The following is a 15,500-nucleotide window of genomic DNA, read 5'->3' on the forward strand; positions in this document are numbered from 1 at the left end:
GAAACCCTAGTGGAGGAGGAGGAGGGAGGTGAAACCTAGTGGAGGAGGAGGAGGGAGGTGAAACCTAGTGGAGGAGGAGGAGGAGGGAGGTGAAACCTAGTGGAGGAGGAGGAGGGAAACCTAGTGGAGGAGGAGGAGGGAAAGGAGGAGTGGAGGAGGAGGAGGGAGGTGAAACCTAGTGGAGGAGGAGGAGGGAGGTGAAACCTAGTGGTGGAGGAGGAGGGAGGTGAAACCTAGTGGAGGAGGAGGGAGGTGAAACCTAGTGGAGGAGGAGGAGGGAGGTGAGGAGGAGGAGGGAGGTGAAACCTAGTGGAGGAGGAGGAGGAGGTGAAACCTAGTGGAGGAGGAGGAGGAGGTGAAACCTAGTGGAGGAGGAGGAGGGAGGTGAAACCTAGTGGAGGAGGAGGAGGGAGGTGAAACCTAGTGGAAGAGGAGGAGGTGAAACCTAGTGGAGGAGGGAGGTGAAACCTAGTGGAGGAGGGAGGTGAAACCTAGTGGAGGAGGAGGAGGGAAGTGAAACCTAGTGGAGGAGGGAGGTGTGTGTACACAGACTTGAGGAGACCCGACCAGACATTTCTGGTCAACCCTCGTCCATAGGAGGGGTTGTGCTGGAGTTGTAATGCACCCAGAATACATCCAGAATACATCCACACCCAGAATACATCCAGAATACATCTACACCCAGAATACATCTACACCCAGAATACATCCAGAATACATCTACACCCAGAATACATCCAGAATACATCTACACCCAGAATACATCCAGAATACATCTACACCCAGAATACATCCACACCCAGAATACATCCACACAACCCTACTGAGTTCTAGTGTTTTCCCCTCCTCTCTTCTTCCCTCACTTGTGTTGTCTCCTGCTGTCCCATGATTCATATGTTAAATAATAGATGTTCTCTTCATGGATCTCTGCCTGCTCTCCTTCTCTCCATCTCTCCTCACTCTGCCTGCTTTCTCTCCTCACTCTGCCTGCTCTCTCTCCCTTCTCCCCCTCTTCCACTTTACATCTATCCATCTCCCTCACTTTGCCTGCTCTCTCCCTCCCATCTCGCTCTCTCCCTCCCATCTCGCTCTCTCCCTCCCATCTCCCTCACTTTGCCTGCTCTCTCCCACCCATCTCACTCTCTCCCTCCCATCACCCTCACTTTGCCTGCTCTCTCCCTCCCATCACCCTCACTTTGCATTCTCTCACACTCCCTTCCTCTTTACCTCCCATCTCCTTCCCTCCTTGTTCTTTACTTCCCATCTCCCTCCCTCCTTCTCCCTTCCCTACCCTCCCCTCTTCTCTCTCCCTTTTCTCTTCTCCCCAGAGTCATCCAGTCTGCTTGCCAGTTTTCCTCTCCTTCCTTTCTCGCTCTCCTCCTTTCCTTCCTTTCTCGCTCTCCTCCTCTGCTCTCTGCACCAGTTTCCAGTGAACGTCACCCTATTCCTAACACAGGCTCTGGTCTAAAGTAGTGCACTATGTAGGGAATAGGGTGCCAGGGCCCATAGAGCTCTGGTCTAAAGTAGTGCACTATGTAGGGAATAGGGTGCCAGGACCCATAGAGCTCTGGTCTAAAGTAGTGCACTATGTAGGGAATAGTGTACCATTTAGGACGTAGTCCCAGACTCACCCAATGAAGCCTGGTTGTCAGGCTGAGTGGTGTTCTCTTCTCACTGCAGGGCGGCCATTTTGTTTTCCTACACAGACAGTCAGCGACGTGAGCGTGGAGCCCCAGAGTTCCTCCTATTCAGGGAAATCTCCTGGCCCTCAAAGCTATTTTTCTCCCTCATTGTTCTGTGTTTTACTGAACTGTCCCTCTGGTCTCAGCGAGAGTAGTATCTCTCTGAGTATCAACCGATAGAAGGACAGGCTCTTCTATGTATGGACGGACGGCCTCTTCTCATTTGGGAAAAAGTCTGTCCTCTCTCCGTCTTCTCTTCTGCGTGATCCGGAAACCGATAAGTGGTCGAGTGGTGCCAATTAGTTAGACGAACGGAAGAGGCTCCTCGCCTCCTCGATAGCCAATTAGTTGGTAGACGAACGGAAGAGGCTCCTCCCCTCCTCGATAGCCACCTTTCATGGAGGATGGTCATGTGGATCCTACCTGAGTCCTTCACGGAAATACTCTTGAAATGTTTTTTTAATTTATTTTTTTAATCACGTTACACATTTATTGGGGATTCCACCCTGTAAACATAATTTGCCTGATGATGCGTAAGTGGAGAGGAGTCTTAATTCTATACAGGTAGCATTTTCACCCACGTTCCCCTCTCACCCACGTTCCCTTCACACCCACGTTCCCTTCTCGCCGCCTCTCCTCGATTACCTTTGACCTTGTTCCAAAAGGAGGCGATAGAGAACGGAGGGAGAGAGGGACGCCGGAGTTGAGCAAATGTAATGGAGAAAAGGACTTTGTTTTATGTAGTTTGTATGCAACAATTGCATCCATCGCCTCAAAAGTCCAGTATTGTATGAATGAAGAAAATAGGACTTTAACTCTCGTCTGCTTTTTATAAAGAAGCTTCTCCCCCGACAGCCTTTTTCCAGGCCTCCCTCTGTGAGGTTTTCCTGGTTAGGTCACATGGTCAGGTCATGAGGTCAGGGAAAACCTCTCGGTCTGGTAATATGAAAAGGTTGTCATGCTGTTCTTTGGCCAGGACAGAAGCATAGGATGTATTCCAAATGGCACCCTAGTCACTATGGTCCCTGGTCAAAAGTAGTGCCCTATCTAGGGAATAGGGTGCCAGTAGAGTCCTAATAGTGATCTGGTTGGTTGTAGACTGTAAAGGAGGAACGAGGTGTTTTGGTTCTTGGGCAGCACGTCATAATTATGGACCCCACTACCTTCGACATGTAGAGAAGACGAGCTTTCAACAAAACCTTTTTGTCGTTCATTTTAAAACGTTTTGACATTGTAATGTGTTTTATTACGACACCAGCCTTTGATGTTGTCCTTTTATAATAGTCGGACATCAGGAAGGCCTCAAATTACACCCTATTCTTCAAAATAGTGCAGTACTTTTTAAAATAAGTGCCCTAATAATGGGGGAATAGGGTGTAATTTGGAAACAGAGATATCATATTTTTTTCCATCTCAAATGATTTCTCTAGATAGGATTAATGTTGTTGTTATTATGATGGACTGTTTAAAAAAAAAAAAAGTTGGCAAAGAATGATGGGAGATGGAGTTTTGTGATCATGTCAAGAGAAGGGCCCCGTTTGGGGGGTGTCCCTGATGTTGCCTGAGTAGAGGTTGTAAAATGTGTGTCCCAAATGGCACCCTATTCCTTATATAGAGCACTGCTTTTGAACAGAGCAGTGCTCTTGATAGGAAATAGGCGGCCATTTTGGACTAAGGGAAGAGAAATGATGGTGAACACAAAATGTAAACACTATGTGTGTGTCCTAAAAAAAGCACTTTTATTACCTATGTAGTGCATATGCCATTGGGCCCTGGTCAAAAGTAGTGCACTACATAGGGGATAGGGTGCGATTTGGGATGCATACCTATTTTCCTTTGGTTGTAGCTGCTGCTGGGTAATTTAAACAAGGAGTGTGTGTGATCGAGCGAGCGCAAGAGTGTGTTCTTAATTATTATTTTTTAAATAAGCCGAAACATGTTTTTAAATTATTGATTGTACAGTTTTAGGCTAGGGTATGAAAAGCAGAGACTTTTTTTCACAATAAAAACTGTTCTTAACGTTGTCAAATTGTTATGGTGTCTTCTGTGATTAAAAAAATAAATACAAAGATTTAACCTTTTTATTTAACGAGGCAAGTCAGCTAAGAACAAATTTCTTATTTACAATGACGGCCAAACCCTGACCCAGACGACGCTGGGCCAATTGTGCGCCGCCCTATGGGACTCCCAATCACAGCCGGTTGTGATACAGCCTGGATTCAAACCAGGGACTGTAGTGATATAGCCTCTTGCACTGAGATGAGGTGCCTTAGACCACTGCACCACTCGGGAGCCTGAACCAGGGTCTGTAGTGACTCCTCTAGCACTGAGATGAGGTGCCTTAGACCACGGCACCACTCGGGAGCCTGAACCAGGGTCTGTAGTGACTCCTCTAGCACTGAGATGAGGTGCCTTAGACCACGGCACCACTCGGGAGCCTGAACCAGGGTCTGTAGTGACTCCTCTAGCACTGAGATGAGGTGCCTTAGACCACGGCACCACTCGGGAGCCTGAACCAGGGTCTGTAGTGACTCCTCTAGCACTGAGATGAGGTGCCTTAGACCACGGCACCACTCGGGAGCCTGAACCAGGGTCTGTAGTGACTCCTCTAGCACTGAGATGAGGTGCCTTAGACCACGGCACCACTCGGGAGCCTGAACCAGGGTCTGTAGTGACTCCTCTTGCACTGAGATGAGGTGCCTTAGACCACTGCACCACTCGGGAGCCTGAACCAGGGTCTGTAGTGACTCCTCTAGCACTGAGATTAGGTGCCTTAGACCACGGCACCACTCGGGAGCCTGAACCAGGGTCTGTAGTGACTCCTCTAGCACTGAGATGAGGTGCCTTAGACCACGGCACCACTCGGGAGCCTGAACCAGGGTCTGATGTTCTATTGTAAAGGGATAGTTTAAATTTGACATATTAAGATGTTTGTTTCCTTACCTTGAAAAGGGTCTATGGACAAGGAGTGACTGCAATCCACACTTTTGTTAAAATAGACATTGCCAGCAATAAGTAGTCTTAAAGTCTGACACAAACCTTGACACAAAAAGGCTGCATTAACACAGGCAGCTCAATTTTTGAATCTTTTGCCCAATTATTGGCAAAACGTCTGATCTCATTGGTCAAAAGACCAATTAGTGGCAAAACGTCTGAATTGGGCTGCCTGTGTAAACAGCATAAGGCCAGGATTCGATGTGGTAACTGCATCATTGTTTTTGTTTAGGTGGTGCCGGATGTGTGACTGTCAAAATGGTTAAAAAACATCTAAAGGTCTGACCAAAACCTTGACACACTAACCAGAGATAATATTGTGTGTTTACAGTGTGTGTTAGTTTATCCTATGTAGCGGCTGGAGGTGCGTGCAGAATTTAGCGCCATAGACATGAGTATCAGTTTCTTAAAGAAACACCGCCATCTACTGGCCCCAATACATACACATTAACCTCGTCCCCAGGCGAGCGCTGGTGCTAAGTGATTTGGAGAGGTCAGTATGAGGCCCTGCCCCTCATTTAAAAAAAAAAATGAATTTATAATTAAAGACATGTAATTTAAATGTAAGAAATGAACTACTTTTTAATGTGCCATGAACACACCCAGTTATGTTTTCATCTGATTGTCAAACCAATCACTAAAAAAAAAGTAGGTTACCTTCGCACGTTCATCCAAAAATAATTCCGGCAGCCCAACAGCGCCCCCGCTAACTTTTCCTTCAATCCGCAAGTGTCTGAAACCATCGCACCTGAGAAAGCATCAGAGCGAGCGAAACAGCGCCCCCCTCTGCCTTACTATATAATAGTATTTTTGGCCAGACAGCATCAGAAACATGTCCTCTGTCTCCACGACGATGGCAGTATTATCAGCAGCACCTGTCTGGAATTGTTTTAGGATGGTCATACCAAGGATCATTTAGCTATTTGATGTATAATTTTAGGACCCCTGTAGAAATAAATAAAATACATTATTTGATTAAACATTGAATTTGGCCTTACTGCTATTAGCCCAAAGAAATGCATTAAATAACAGATTCATACATGGAAAAACAGACTGTAAAATGTAATCAAAAGGAAATGTTTTATACATGTCTGTACTATATCTGAGAGATTTTTATTTATTTATTTTTATTTATCCCTTATTTTACCAGGTAAGTTGACTGAGATCACGTTCTCATTTGCAGCAACGACCTGGGGAATAGTTACAGGGGAGAGGAGGGGGATGAATGAGCCAATTTGTAAACTTATATATAAGAGAGCTCATTTGAAAATTATTTTTAAAACCCTCAAACACCGAGTTAGCCACACCCAGTGGTGGAAAAAGTACCCAATTGTCATATTTGAGTAAAAGTAAAGATACCTTAATAGAAAATGACTCAAGTAAAAGTGAAACTCACCCAGTAAAATATTACCTTAGTAAAAGTCTAAATGTATTCGGTTTTAAATTTACTTAAGTATCACAAATAAAAGAAAGTATAAATAATTTCAAATTAGTTCTATTAGCCAATCAAAATGCCACAATTTGTTTTTTTTATTTACGGATAGTCAAGGCACACTCCAACACTCTGACATAATTGACAAATGAGTCCTCCAGATCAGAGGCAGTAGGGATGACCAGGGATGTTCTCCGTTTAGTGAGTCCTCCAGATCAGAGGCAGTAGGGATGACCAGGGATGTTCTCTGTTTGGTGAGTCCTCCAGATCAGAGGCAGTAGGGATGACCAGGGATGTTCTCTGTTTAGTGAGTCTGCCAGATCAGAGGCAGTAGGGATGACCAGGGATGTTCTCTGTTTAGTGAGTCCGCCAGATCAGAGGCAGTAGGGATGACCAGGGATGTTCTCTGTTTATGAGTCCTCCAGATCAGAGGCAGTAGGGATGACCAGGGATGTTCTCTGTTTAGTGAGTCCTCCAGATCAGAGGCAGTAGGGATGACCAGGGATGTTCTCTGTTTAGTGTTAGGGATGACCAGGGAGTGAGTCCTCCAGATCAGAGGCAGTAGGGATGACCAGGGATGTTCTGTTTAGTGAGTCCTCCAGATCAGAGGCAGTAGGGATGACCAGGGATGTTCTCTGTTTAGTGAGTCCTCCAGATCAGAGGCAGTAGGGATGACCAGGGATGTTCTCTGTTTAGTGAGTCCTCCAGATCAGAGGCAGTAAGGATGACCAGGGATGTTCTCTGTTTAGTGAGTCCTCCAGATCAGAGGCAGTAGGGATGACCAGGGATGTTCTCTGTTTAGTCAATCCACCAGTCGGAGGAAACACCGTGCACCTGGCTACCTTGGTTAGCGTGCACAGCGCCCGGCCCGCCACAGGAGTCGCTGGTGCGCGATGAGACAAGGATATCCCTACCGACCAAACCCTCCCTAACTCGGACGACGCTAAGCCAATTGTGCATCGCCCCACGGCCGGCTCCGACCGAATAGGCTACTAATTAATCATTGTGTGATTTTGCGAGACATTGATTCAGCTTTGATCTAACTTGACTAAACGTGATAATGTGAAGTGATCATCTTCTATTTGTATTAATAAATGATGAGTAGGACTATTATAGGTGAAGGCAACAGATCTCGATGAGGGTTATTTTAAAGGATTGGAGCGCCCTTCCTGGTTCTGAAAGGACAGAATGGCTCAATGATGTTGAACCAACTTGTGGTGCTGAAGGATAGCTGAAGGATGGCTAAAGGGAGCTGAAGGATAGCTGAAGGATGGCTAAAGGGTAGCTGAAGGATAGCTGAAGGATGGCTGAAGGGTGACTGAAGGATGGCTGAAGAATAGCTGAAGGATGGCTAAAGGATGGCTGAATGATGGCTGAAGGATGGCTAAAGGATAGCTGAAGGATAGCTGAAGGATGAAGGATAGCTGAAGGATGGCTGAATGATAGCTGAAGGATGGCTGAAGGATAGCTGAAGGATGGCTGAAGGATAGCTGAAGGATGGCTAAAGGGTAGCTGAAGGATGGCTGAAGGATAGCTGAAGGATGGCTAAAGGGTAGCTGAAGGACTGAAGGACTGAAGGATAGCTGAAGGATGGCTGAAGGGTAGCTGAAGGATGGCTGAAGGATAGCTGAAGGATGGCTGAATGATAGCTGAAGGATGGCTGAAGGATAGCTGAAGGATGGCTGAAGGATAGCTGAAGGATAGCTGAAGGATAGCTGAAGGATGGCTGAAGGATAGCTGAAGGATGGCTGAAGGATGGCTGAAGGATAGCTGAAGGATGGCTGAAGGATAGCTGAAGGATGGCTGAAGGATAGCTGAAGGATGGCTGAAGGGTAGCTGAAGGATGGCTGAAGGATGGCTGAAGGATGACTGAATGATGGCTGAAGGATAGCTGAAGGATGGCTAAAGGATAGCTGAAGGATGGCTAAAGGGTAGCTGAAGGATGGCTGAATGATAGCTGACAGAATAGCTGACGGATAGCTCAGCCATTCGGCCAATTCAGGAACAAACAATAATTTGCAATATAATCTAATAGGCCTACATGGTATAGCTATTAGTAGGCTACAGCCTAATGGAAAAACAAATACATATGGCCAGCAGCATACCACCCTGCATACCACTGCTGGCTTGCTTCTGAAGCTAAGCAGGGTTAGTCCTGGTCAGTTCCTGAATGGGAGACCAGATGCTGCTGGAAGTGGTGTTGGAGGGCCAGTTCCTCTGGTCTAAAACAATATCCCAATGCCCCAGAGCAGTGATTGGGGACACTGCCCTGTGTAGGGTGCCGTCTTTCGGATGGGACATTAAACGGGTGTCCTGACTCTCTGAGGTCATTAAAGATCCCATGGCACTTATCGTAAGAGTAGGGGTGTTAACCCTGGTGTCCTGGCTAAATTCCTAATCTGGCCCTCAAACCATTACGGTCACCTAATGATCCCCGTTTACAATTGGTTCATTCATCCCCTCCTCTCCCCTGTAACTATTCCCCAGGTCGTTGCTGCAAATGAGAATGTGTTCTCAGTCAACGGCTTACCTGGTAAAATAACAGATAAATAAAATACAGCTTCATATCATTGCACTGTTTCTCAGTCAACTTACCTTTAACAGATAAATAAAATTGCCATATCATTGCATTTCATTGTTTAGTTGTGTATTTCATTGTATTGTGTATCGTAAATAGACTAATTTGATTCACTTGAATACATTGTTACAATATACCCTGTTACAGAATAAAAGAAAACAGATGTGAACTATCAATTCATATAATTTATTTGCATAGATTATACATGCTATCAAATTAATTGACCAATAATGAATATACATCATTACTAAGTAGAACTGAAGGAAATTAGTTTTAAAACAGACAATCTATTGGTGTGGCGTATTCACGCATCTCAATAAACTAGAACCTAAACACATTATTACCTGCGTCTCTACCAATAGCCAGTGTTGGCTAAATATCCCAAGCAGGGCTACAGCAACTTCCAGAGAGGATCAGGCTCCCTGGGCTTTGCTGTGGCCACTCTGGGTTGGGTGTCCTCGGCAGAATTGTCACCGTAACCAACTGGTCAAATATTGTTGAGGGTATTATGAACATCAAGACACACGGTGAATTTGGATCCTCGATCTCATTGGTGTGATGATAAGTCAAGACAGACACACGGTGAATTTGGATCCTCGATCTCATTGGTGTGATGATAAGTCAAGGCAGACACATGGTGAATTTGGATCCTCGATCTCATTGGTGTGATGATAAGTCAAGACAGACACACGGTGAATTTGGATCCTCGATCTCATTGGTGTGATGATAAGGTCCATGTGGCTAAACAGCAGATTTATCAATTTGTTCTGATTGGCCAAAGTGGTCAAGCCTCTGACAGAGGTAGAAACCTCATTCTGCAGTGGAAACACCAGTCTATAGGTCTTCATCATTCTATCCACCACCAGAGAGAAGAGGTTAGAAACCACCATTTACCTTCCTGTAGGCGGCTGTATCCTAGAGGTCTTCATCATTCTATCCACCACCAGAGAGAAGAGGTTAGAAACCACCATTTACCTTCCTGTAGGCGGCTGTATCCTAGAGGTCTTCATCATTCTATCCACCACCAGAGAGAAGAGGTTAGAAACCACCATTTACCTTCCTGTAGCTGTATCCTATAGGTCTTCATCATTCTATCCACCACCAGAGAGGCTGAAACCACCATTTATCCTATAGGTCTTCATCATTCTATCCACCACCAGAGAGAAGAGATTAGAAACCACCATTTACCTTCCTGTAGGCGGCTGTATCCTATAGGTCTTCATCATTCTATCCACCACCAGAGAGAAGAGGTTAGAAACCACCATGCCTCTTGGCTGCTATACATATATATGTATTTGGTTTGTCATTCTATAATTTTTCATGGAATTTTAGTGGTATTTAAATATAATTTATTCAGCATTTATCAGAATACTTTTCCAGAAATAGTTTTACCAGCTTCATGTTTTCTAACATTGAAAAGGTGAAGGAGTGCCAGTCCTCCAGCAGCAATACTACCCTGGTAGTAGGCACGCCAGTCCTCCAGCAGCAATACTACCCTGGTAGTAGGCACGCCAGTCCTCCAGCAGCAATACTACCCTGGTAGTAGGCACGCCAGTCCTCCAGCAGCAATACTACCCTGGTAGTAGGCACGCCAGTCCTCCAGCAGCAATACTACCCTGGTAGTAGGCACGCCAGTCCTCCAGCAGCAATACCACCCTGGTAGTAGGCACGCCAGTCCTCCAGCAGCAATACCACCCTGGTAGTAGGCACGCCAGTCCTCCAGCAGCAATACCACCCTGGTAGTAGGCACGCCAGTCCTCCAGCAGCAATACTACCCTGGTAGTAGGCACGCCAGTCCTCCAGCAGCAATACTACCCTGGTAGTAGGCACGCCAGTCCTCCAGCAGCAATACTACCCTGGTAGTAGGCACGCCAGTCCTCCAGCAGCAATACCACCCTGGTAGTAGGCACGCCAGTCCTCCAGCAGCAATACCACCCTGGTAGTAGGCACGCCAGTCCTCCAGCAGCAATACCACCCTGGTAGTAGGCACGCCAGTCCTCCAGCAGCAATACCACCCTGGTAGTAGGCACGCCAGTCCTCCAGCAGCAATACCACCCTGGTAGTAGGCACGCCAGTCCTCCAGCAGCAATACTACCCTGGTAGTAGGCACGCCAGTCCTCCAGCAGCAATACCACCCTGGTAGTAGGCACGCCAGTCCTCCAGCAGCAATACCACCCTGGTAGTAGGCACGCCAGTCCTCCAGCAGCAATACCACCCTGGTAGTAGGCACGCCAGTCCTCCAGCAGCAATACCACCCTGGTAGTAGGCACGCCAGTCCTCCAGCAGCAATACCACCCTGGTAGTAGGCACGCCAGTCCTCCAGCAGCAATACCACCCTGGTAGTAGGCACGCCAGTCCTCCAGCAGCAATACCACCCTGGTAGTAGGCACGCCAGTCCTCCAGCAGCAATACTACCCTGGTAGTAGGCACGCCAGTCCTCCAGCAGCAATACTACCCTGGTAGTAGGCACGCCAGTCCTCCAGCAGCAATACCACCCTGGTAGGCACGCCAGTCCTCCAGCAGCAATACCACCCTGGTAGTAGGCACGCCAGTCCTCCAGCAGCAATACCACCCTGGTAGTAGGCACGCCAGTCCTCCAGCAGCAATACTACCCTGGTAGTAGGCACGCCAGTCCTCCAGCAGCAATACTACCCTGGTAGTAGGCACGCCAGTCCTCCAGCAGCAATACTACCCTGGTAGTAGGCACGCCAGTCCTCCAGCAGCAATACCACCCTGGTAGTAGGCACGCCAGTCCTCCAGCAGCAATACCACCCTGGTAGTAGGCACGCCAGTCCTCCAGCAGCAATACCACCCTGGTAGTAGGCACGCCAGTCCTCCAGCAGCAATACCACCCTGGTAGTAGGCACGCCAGTCCTCCAGCAGCAATACCACCCTGGTAGTAGGCACGCCAGTCCTCCAGCAGCAATACCACCCTGGTAGTAGGCACGCCAGTCCTCCAGCAGCAATACCACCCTGGTAGTAGGCACGCCAGTCCTCCAGCAGCAATACCACCCTGGTAGTAGGCACGCCAGTCCTCCAGCAGCAATACTACCCTGGTAGTAGGCACGCCAGTCCTCCAGCAGCAATACCACCCTGGTAGTAGGCACGCCAGTCCTCCAGCAGCAATACCACCCTGGTAGTAGGCACGCCAGTCCTCCAGTCCTCCAGCAATACCACCCTGGTAGTAGGCACGCCAGTCCTCCAGCAGCAATACCACCCTGGTAGTAGGCACGCCAGTCCTCCAGCAGCAATACACCCTGGTAGTAGGCACGCCAGTCCTCCAGCAGCAATACTACCCTGGTAGTAGGCACGCCAGTCCTCCAGCAGCAATACCACCCTGGTAGTAGGCACGCCAGTCCTCCAGCAGCAATACCACCCTGGTAGTAGGCACGCCAGTCCTCCAGCAGCAATACCACCCTGGTAGTAGGCACGCCAGTCCTCCAGCAGCAATACTACCCTGGTAGTAGGCACGCCAGTCCTCCAGCAGCAAACCCTGGTAGTAGGCACGCCAGTCCTCCAGCAGCAATACCACCCTGGTAGTAGGCACGCCAGTCCTCCAGCAGCAATACCACCCTGGTAGTAGGCACGCCAGTCCTCCAGCAGCAATACCACCCTGGTAGTAGGCACGCCAGTCCTCCAGCAGCAATACCACCCTGGTAGTAGGCACGCCAGTCCTCCAGCAGCAATACCACCCTGGTAGTAGGCACGCCAGTCCTCCAGCAGCAATACTACCCTGGTAGTAGGCACGCCAGTCCTCCAGCAGCAATACTACCCTGGTAGTAGGCACGCCAGTCCTCCAGCAGCAATACTACCCTGGTAGTAGGCACGCCAGTCCTCCAGCAGCAATACTACCCTGGTAGTAGGCACGACAGATTTCAGACACGGCCACTGACTGACTCAAACATGTTATTTACAGATGACAAAGAATTTAATTCAAAATCAACTGATACAGAACAAGACTTATAAAATAGTAGAACTCAACATATCAACATAACTCAACATAAAGATCACCTACCTTTATCACAACTAACTAACTAGCACTTTAAACCTTTGTTATATTCATCAAAAAGACAACACACAATATAACAACTCCCTTTATCTCAACTAACTAACACTTAAATCTTCTTCTGGGACAACACCCTATTCCCTACATAGTGCACTACTTTAGACCAGAGCTCTCTACATAGTGCACTACTTTAGACCAGAGCTCTATGGCACCCTATTCCCTACATAGTGCACTACATTTGACCTGAGTCCTATGGAATAGGGTGGCATTTTGGAAGCAGACCATGTCTGAGCCCGACAGTTGATGTGGGCTCCTATCCTCTCTCTGAGTCTCGCTAGGACTGATGTTGTCCCTGGTTCACCTCTGCTCTGCTGGACCCAGGTCTCCGTGGGGGAGGGGGGGCGCTCTCAGGCACCGACCCAGGCAGGATGGGTACCTCGCGGGCAGGCAGCGGCTCCAATCTGGGCCCCCCGCGGGGCCTTCCCTGAAGCCATCCTCTACCCCTGACTGGCCACAGTGGATCTGGAGGGGGAGGAGCTGGTCGCTCCTCTACCCAGCACGCCTGCCTGCTGGCTGGGGTCCGGCCGCGACCAGGGCTGCCTCTGGGGCTGGCTCCACCACGGGGGCTGGGGGGCTGGGCTCTACCTAGCCTGGGGGAGCTGTCCCAGGGAGGCCGAGTGAACACGGAGGGGGCCTCCATGGGGGGGGATGGGTGTTGGAAGGAGGGAGGAGGGCGTGCTTCTTCTCTAAGCTGCCCTGACTCTGGCCTGGTCGGTCTCTCCTCCTCGAAGTGCACCTATAGGGGAAACAAACGTATCTATCTATCTATCTATCTATCTGTCTATCTGTCTATCTGTCTGTCTGTCTGTCTATTTATCTGTCTGTCTATTTGTCTGTCTGTCTGTCTGTCTGTCTGTCTATTTATCTGTCTGTCTGTCTGTCTGTCTGTCTGTCTATTTATCTGTCTGTCTGTCATCTTATCTACAACAAGACTGCATCATAAATGTCACCCTAATCCCTTTATAGTGCACTACTTTAGACCAGAGTCCTATGGGCTTATAGTACTAACCTGTGGTCTAGATCTGCCTGCTCCCTGTCTCTGTAGACACTGTAACCTCCTGAGGAGAAAGGCCTTGTCCTTCCCCTCCTAACGAGAGAGAGAGAGAGACAGAGACAGAGAGAGAGAGAGAGAGAGAAATGGATGGATTACAGGGAAGAGAGGGGGAAGAGGGAGAGAGGGGGAAGGGGAGGGAGGGAGAGAGGAGGAAGGGGAGAGGGGAAGAGAGGGAACACTGAGGAAGAGAGGTGAGTGTGTGTTTGTATAGGTGTGTGTGTGTGCTTCAGTGTATGTATGTGTAGGAGAGCCTCACGTTGACGATCTGTTCCCGTAGAGACATGATGAGACGTTTACGACCCTGAGTCACCTGCCACAGGAAGTACATCACCACCCTACAGGAAGAGACATGATGAGACGTTTACGACCCTGAGTCACCTGCCACAGGAAGTACATCACCACCCTACAGGAAGAGACATGATGAGACGTTTACGACCCTGAGTCACCTGCCACAGGAAATACATCACTACCCTACAGGAAGTAAAGGCACATTTTTATATTTTAGTCATTTACCAGACGTTCTTATTCACCTGCTACAGTCAGAGAATCCATCTTAACATAGCTAGGAGCTAGGCTAAAGCAACCACACTGTTTTATATTTAGAGTAGTTATCAGACCTAGAGCTAGGCTAGCTATATTCAAGCTACAGTCATAGAGATTATCCATCAATAGAGTAGTTATCAGATAGCTAGGAGCTAGGCTAGCTATAGCAACCACACTGTCATAGTACATTATCCCTCAATAGAGTAGTTATCAGATAGCTCGGAGATAGGCTAGCTATAGCAACCACACTGTCATAGTACATTATCCCTCAATAGAGTAGTTATCAGATAGCTAGGAGCTAGGCTAGCTATAGCAACCACACTGTCATAGTACATTATCCCTCAATAGAGTAGTTATCAGATAGCTAGGAGCTAGGCTAGCTATAGCAACCACACTGTCATAGTACATTATCCCTCAATAGAGTAGTTATCAGATAGCTAGGAGCTAGGCTAGCTATAGCAACCACACTGTCATAGTACATTATCCCTCAATAGAGTAGTTATCAGATAGCTAGGAGCTAGGCTAGCTATAGCAACCACACTGTCATAGTACATTATCCCTCAATAGAGTAGTTATCAGATAGCTAGGAGATAGGCTAGCTATAGCAACCACACTGTCATAGTACATTATCCCTCAATAGAGTAGTTATCAGATAGCTAGGAGCTAGGCTAGCTATAGCAACCACACTGTCATAGAGTAGTTATCAGATAGCTAGGAGATAGGCTAGCTATAGCAACCACACGGTCATTGTCAGTACATCAGTTATCAGATAGCTAGGAGATAGCCTTAGCTTCTGGTCTTTATTTCATAGGGAGTTATCAGATAGCTAGGAGATAGGCTAGCTATAGCAACCACACAGTAACAGTACATTGTCCCTCAGGACTGGACATAGGAGATAGGCTAGTATAGCAACCACACTGTCATAGTACATTATCCCTCAATAGAGTAGTTATGTGTGTGTGTACAACACACTGTCACAGCACTATGAGTAGTTATCAGTTAGGAGGCTAGGTAGAAGCAACTTGACTGTCATAGTACATATCCCTTGATGTTATCCAAGCCAGCCAGGCAGCTATAGTGAGGTTAGAGAGGCCTGTCATAGTACTATCCACTGGTCTACAGTCTGCATCACCCAGCCCTGGCGTTATCCT

The 15,500-nt window shown here is 47.9% G+C and overlaps 1 protein-coding gene and 1 long non-coding RNA gene across 4 annotated transcripts; one reads left to right on the top strand and one right to left on the bottom strand.

The window, feature by feature from the left end:
- Positions 1-283: 283 nt before the first annotated feature.
- LOC135529669 (uncharacterized) lies at positions 284-3,705 on the top strand. 3 transcript variants are annotated; one of them, XR_010453751.1, is made up of 3 exons: positions 284-327; positions 378-413; positions 537-3,705. It is a non-coding gene; the product is annotated as an uncharacterized LOC135529669 (long non-coding RNA). The 3 variants fall into 3 exon arrangements; XR_010453752.1 differs by having other exon boundaries at positions 291-327; positions 375-413; XR_010453750.1 differs by lacking the exon at positions 284-327 and having other exon boundaries at positions 356-413.
- A 9,163-nt stretch (positions 3,706-12,868) lies between these two features.
- On the bottom strand, positions 12,869-14,135 carry LOC135529661 (basic proline-rich protein-like). The gene is made up of 3 exons (XM_064958279.1): positions 14,063-14,135; positions 13,762-13,839; positions 12,869-13,488 (listed from the first exon to the last, which is right to left on the bottom strand). The coding sequence occupies exons 1-3, from the start codon at positions 14,132-14,134 to the stop codon at positions 13,027-13,029; spliced, it is 612 nt and encodes a 203-aa protein (XP_064814351.1). The 5' UTR covers position 14,135; the 3' UTR covers positions 12,869-13,026.
- Between the last annotated feature and the right edge of the window lie 1,365 nt (positions 14,136-15,500).

This window comes from Oncorhynchus masou, unplaced genomic scaffold (assembly GCF_036934945.1).
Source record: "Oncorhynchus masou masou isolate Uvic2021 unplaced genomic scaffold, UVic_Omas_1.1 unplaced_scaffold_1200, whole genome shotgun sequence".
Classification (NCBI taxonomy): domain Eukaryota; kingdom Metazoa; phylum Chordata; class Actinopteri; order Salmoniformes; family Salmonidae; genus Oncorhynchus; species Oncorhynchus masou.

Bases quoted from the DNA above. Each gene is read 5' to 3' on its own strand.
- LOC135529661 (XM_064958279.1), bottom strand. From the start codon at position 14,134: ATGTACTTCCTGTGGCAGGTGACTCAGGGTCGTAAACGTCTCATCATG. The intron at 13,840-14,062 runs GTGAGGCTCTCC...CTCTCTCGTTAG, and splicing joins TACGGGAACAGATCGTCAAC to GAGGGGAAGGACAAGGCCTT. The intron at 13,489-13,761 runs GTTAGTACTATA...TTTCCCCTATAG, and splicing joins CAGGCAGATCTAGACCACAG to GTGCACTTCGAGGAGGAGAG.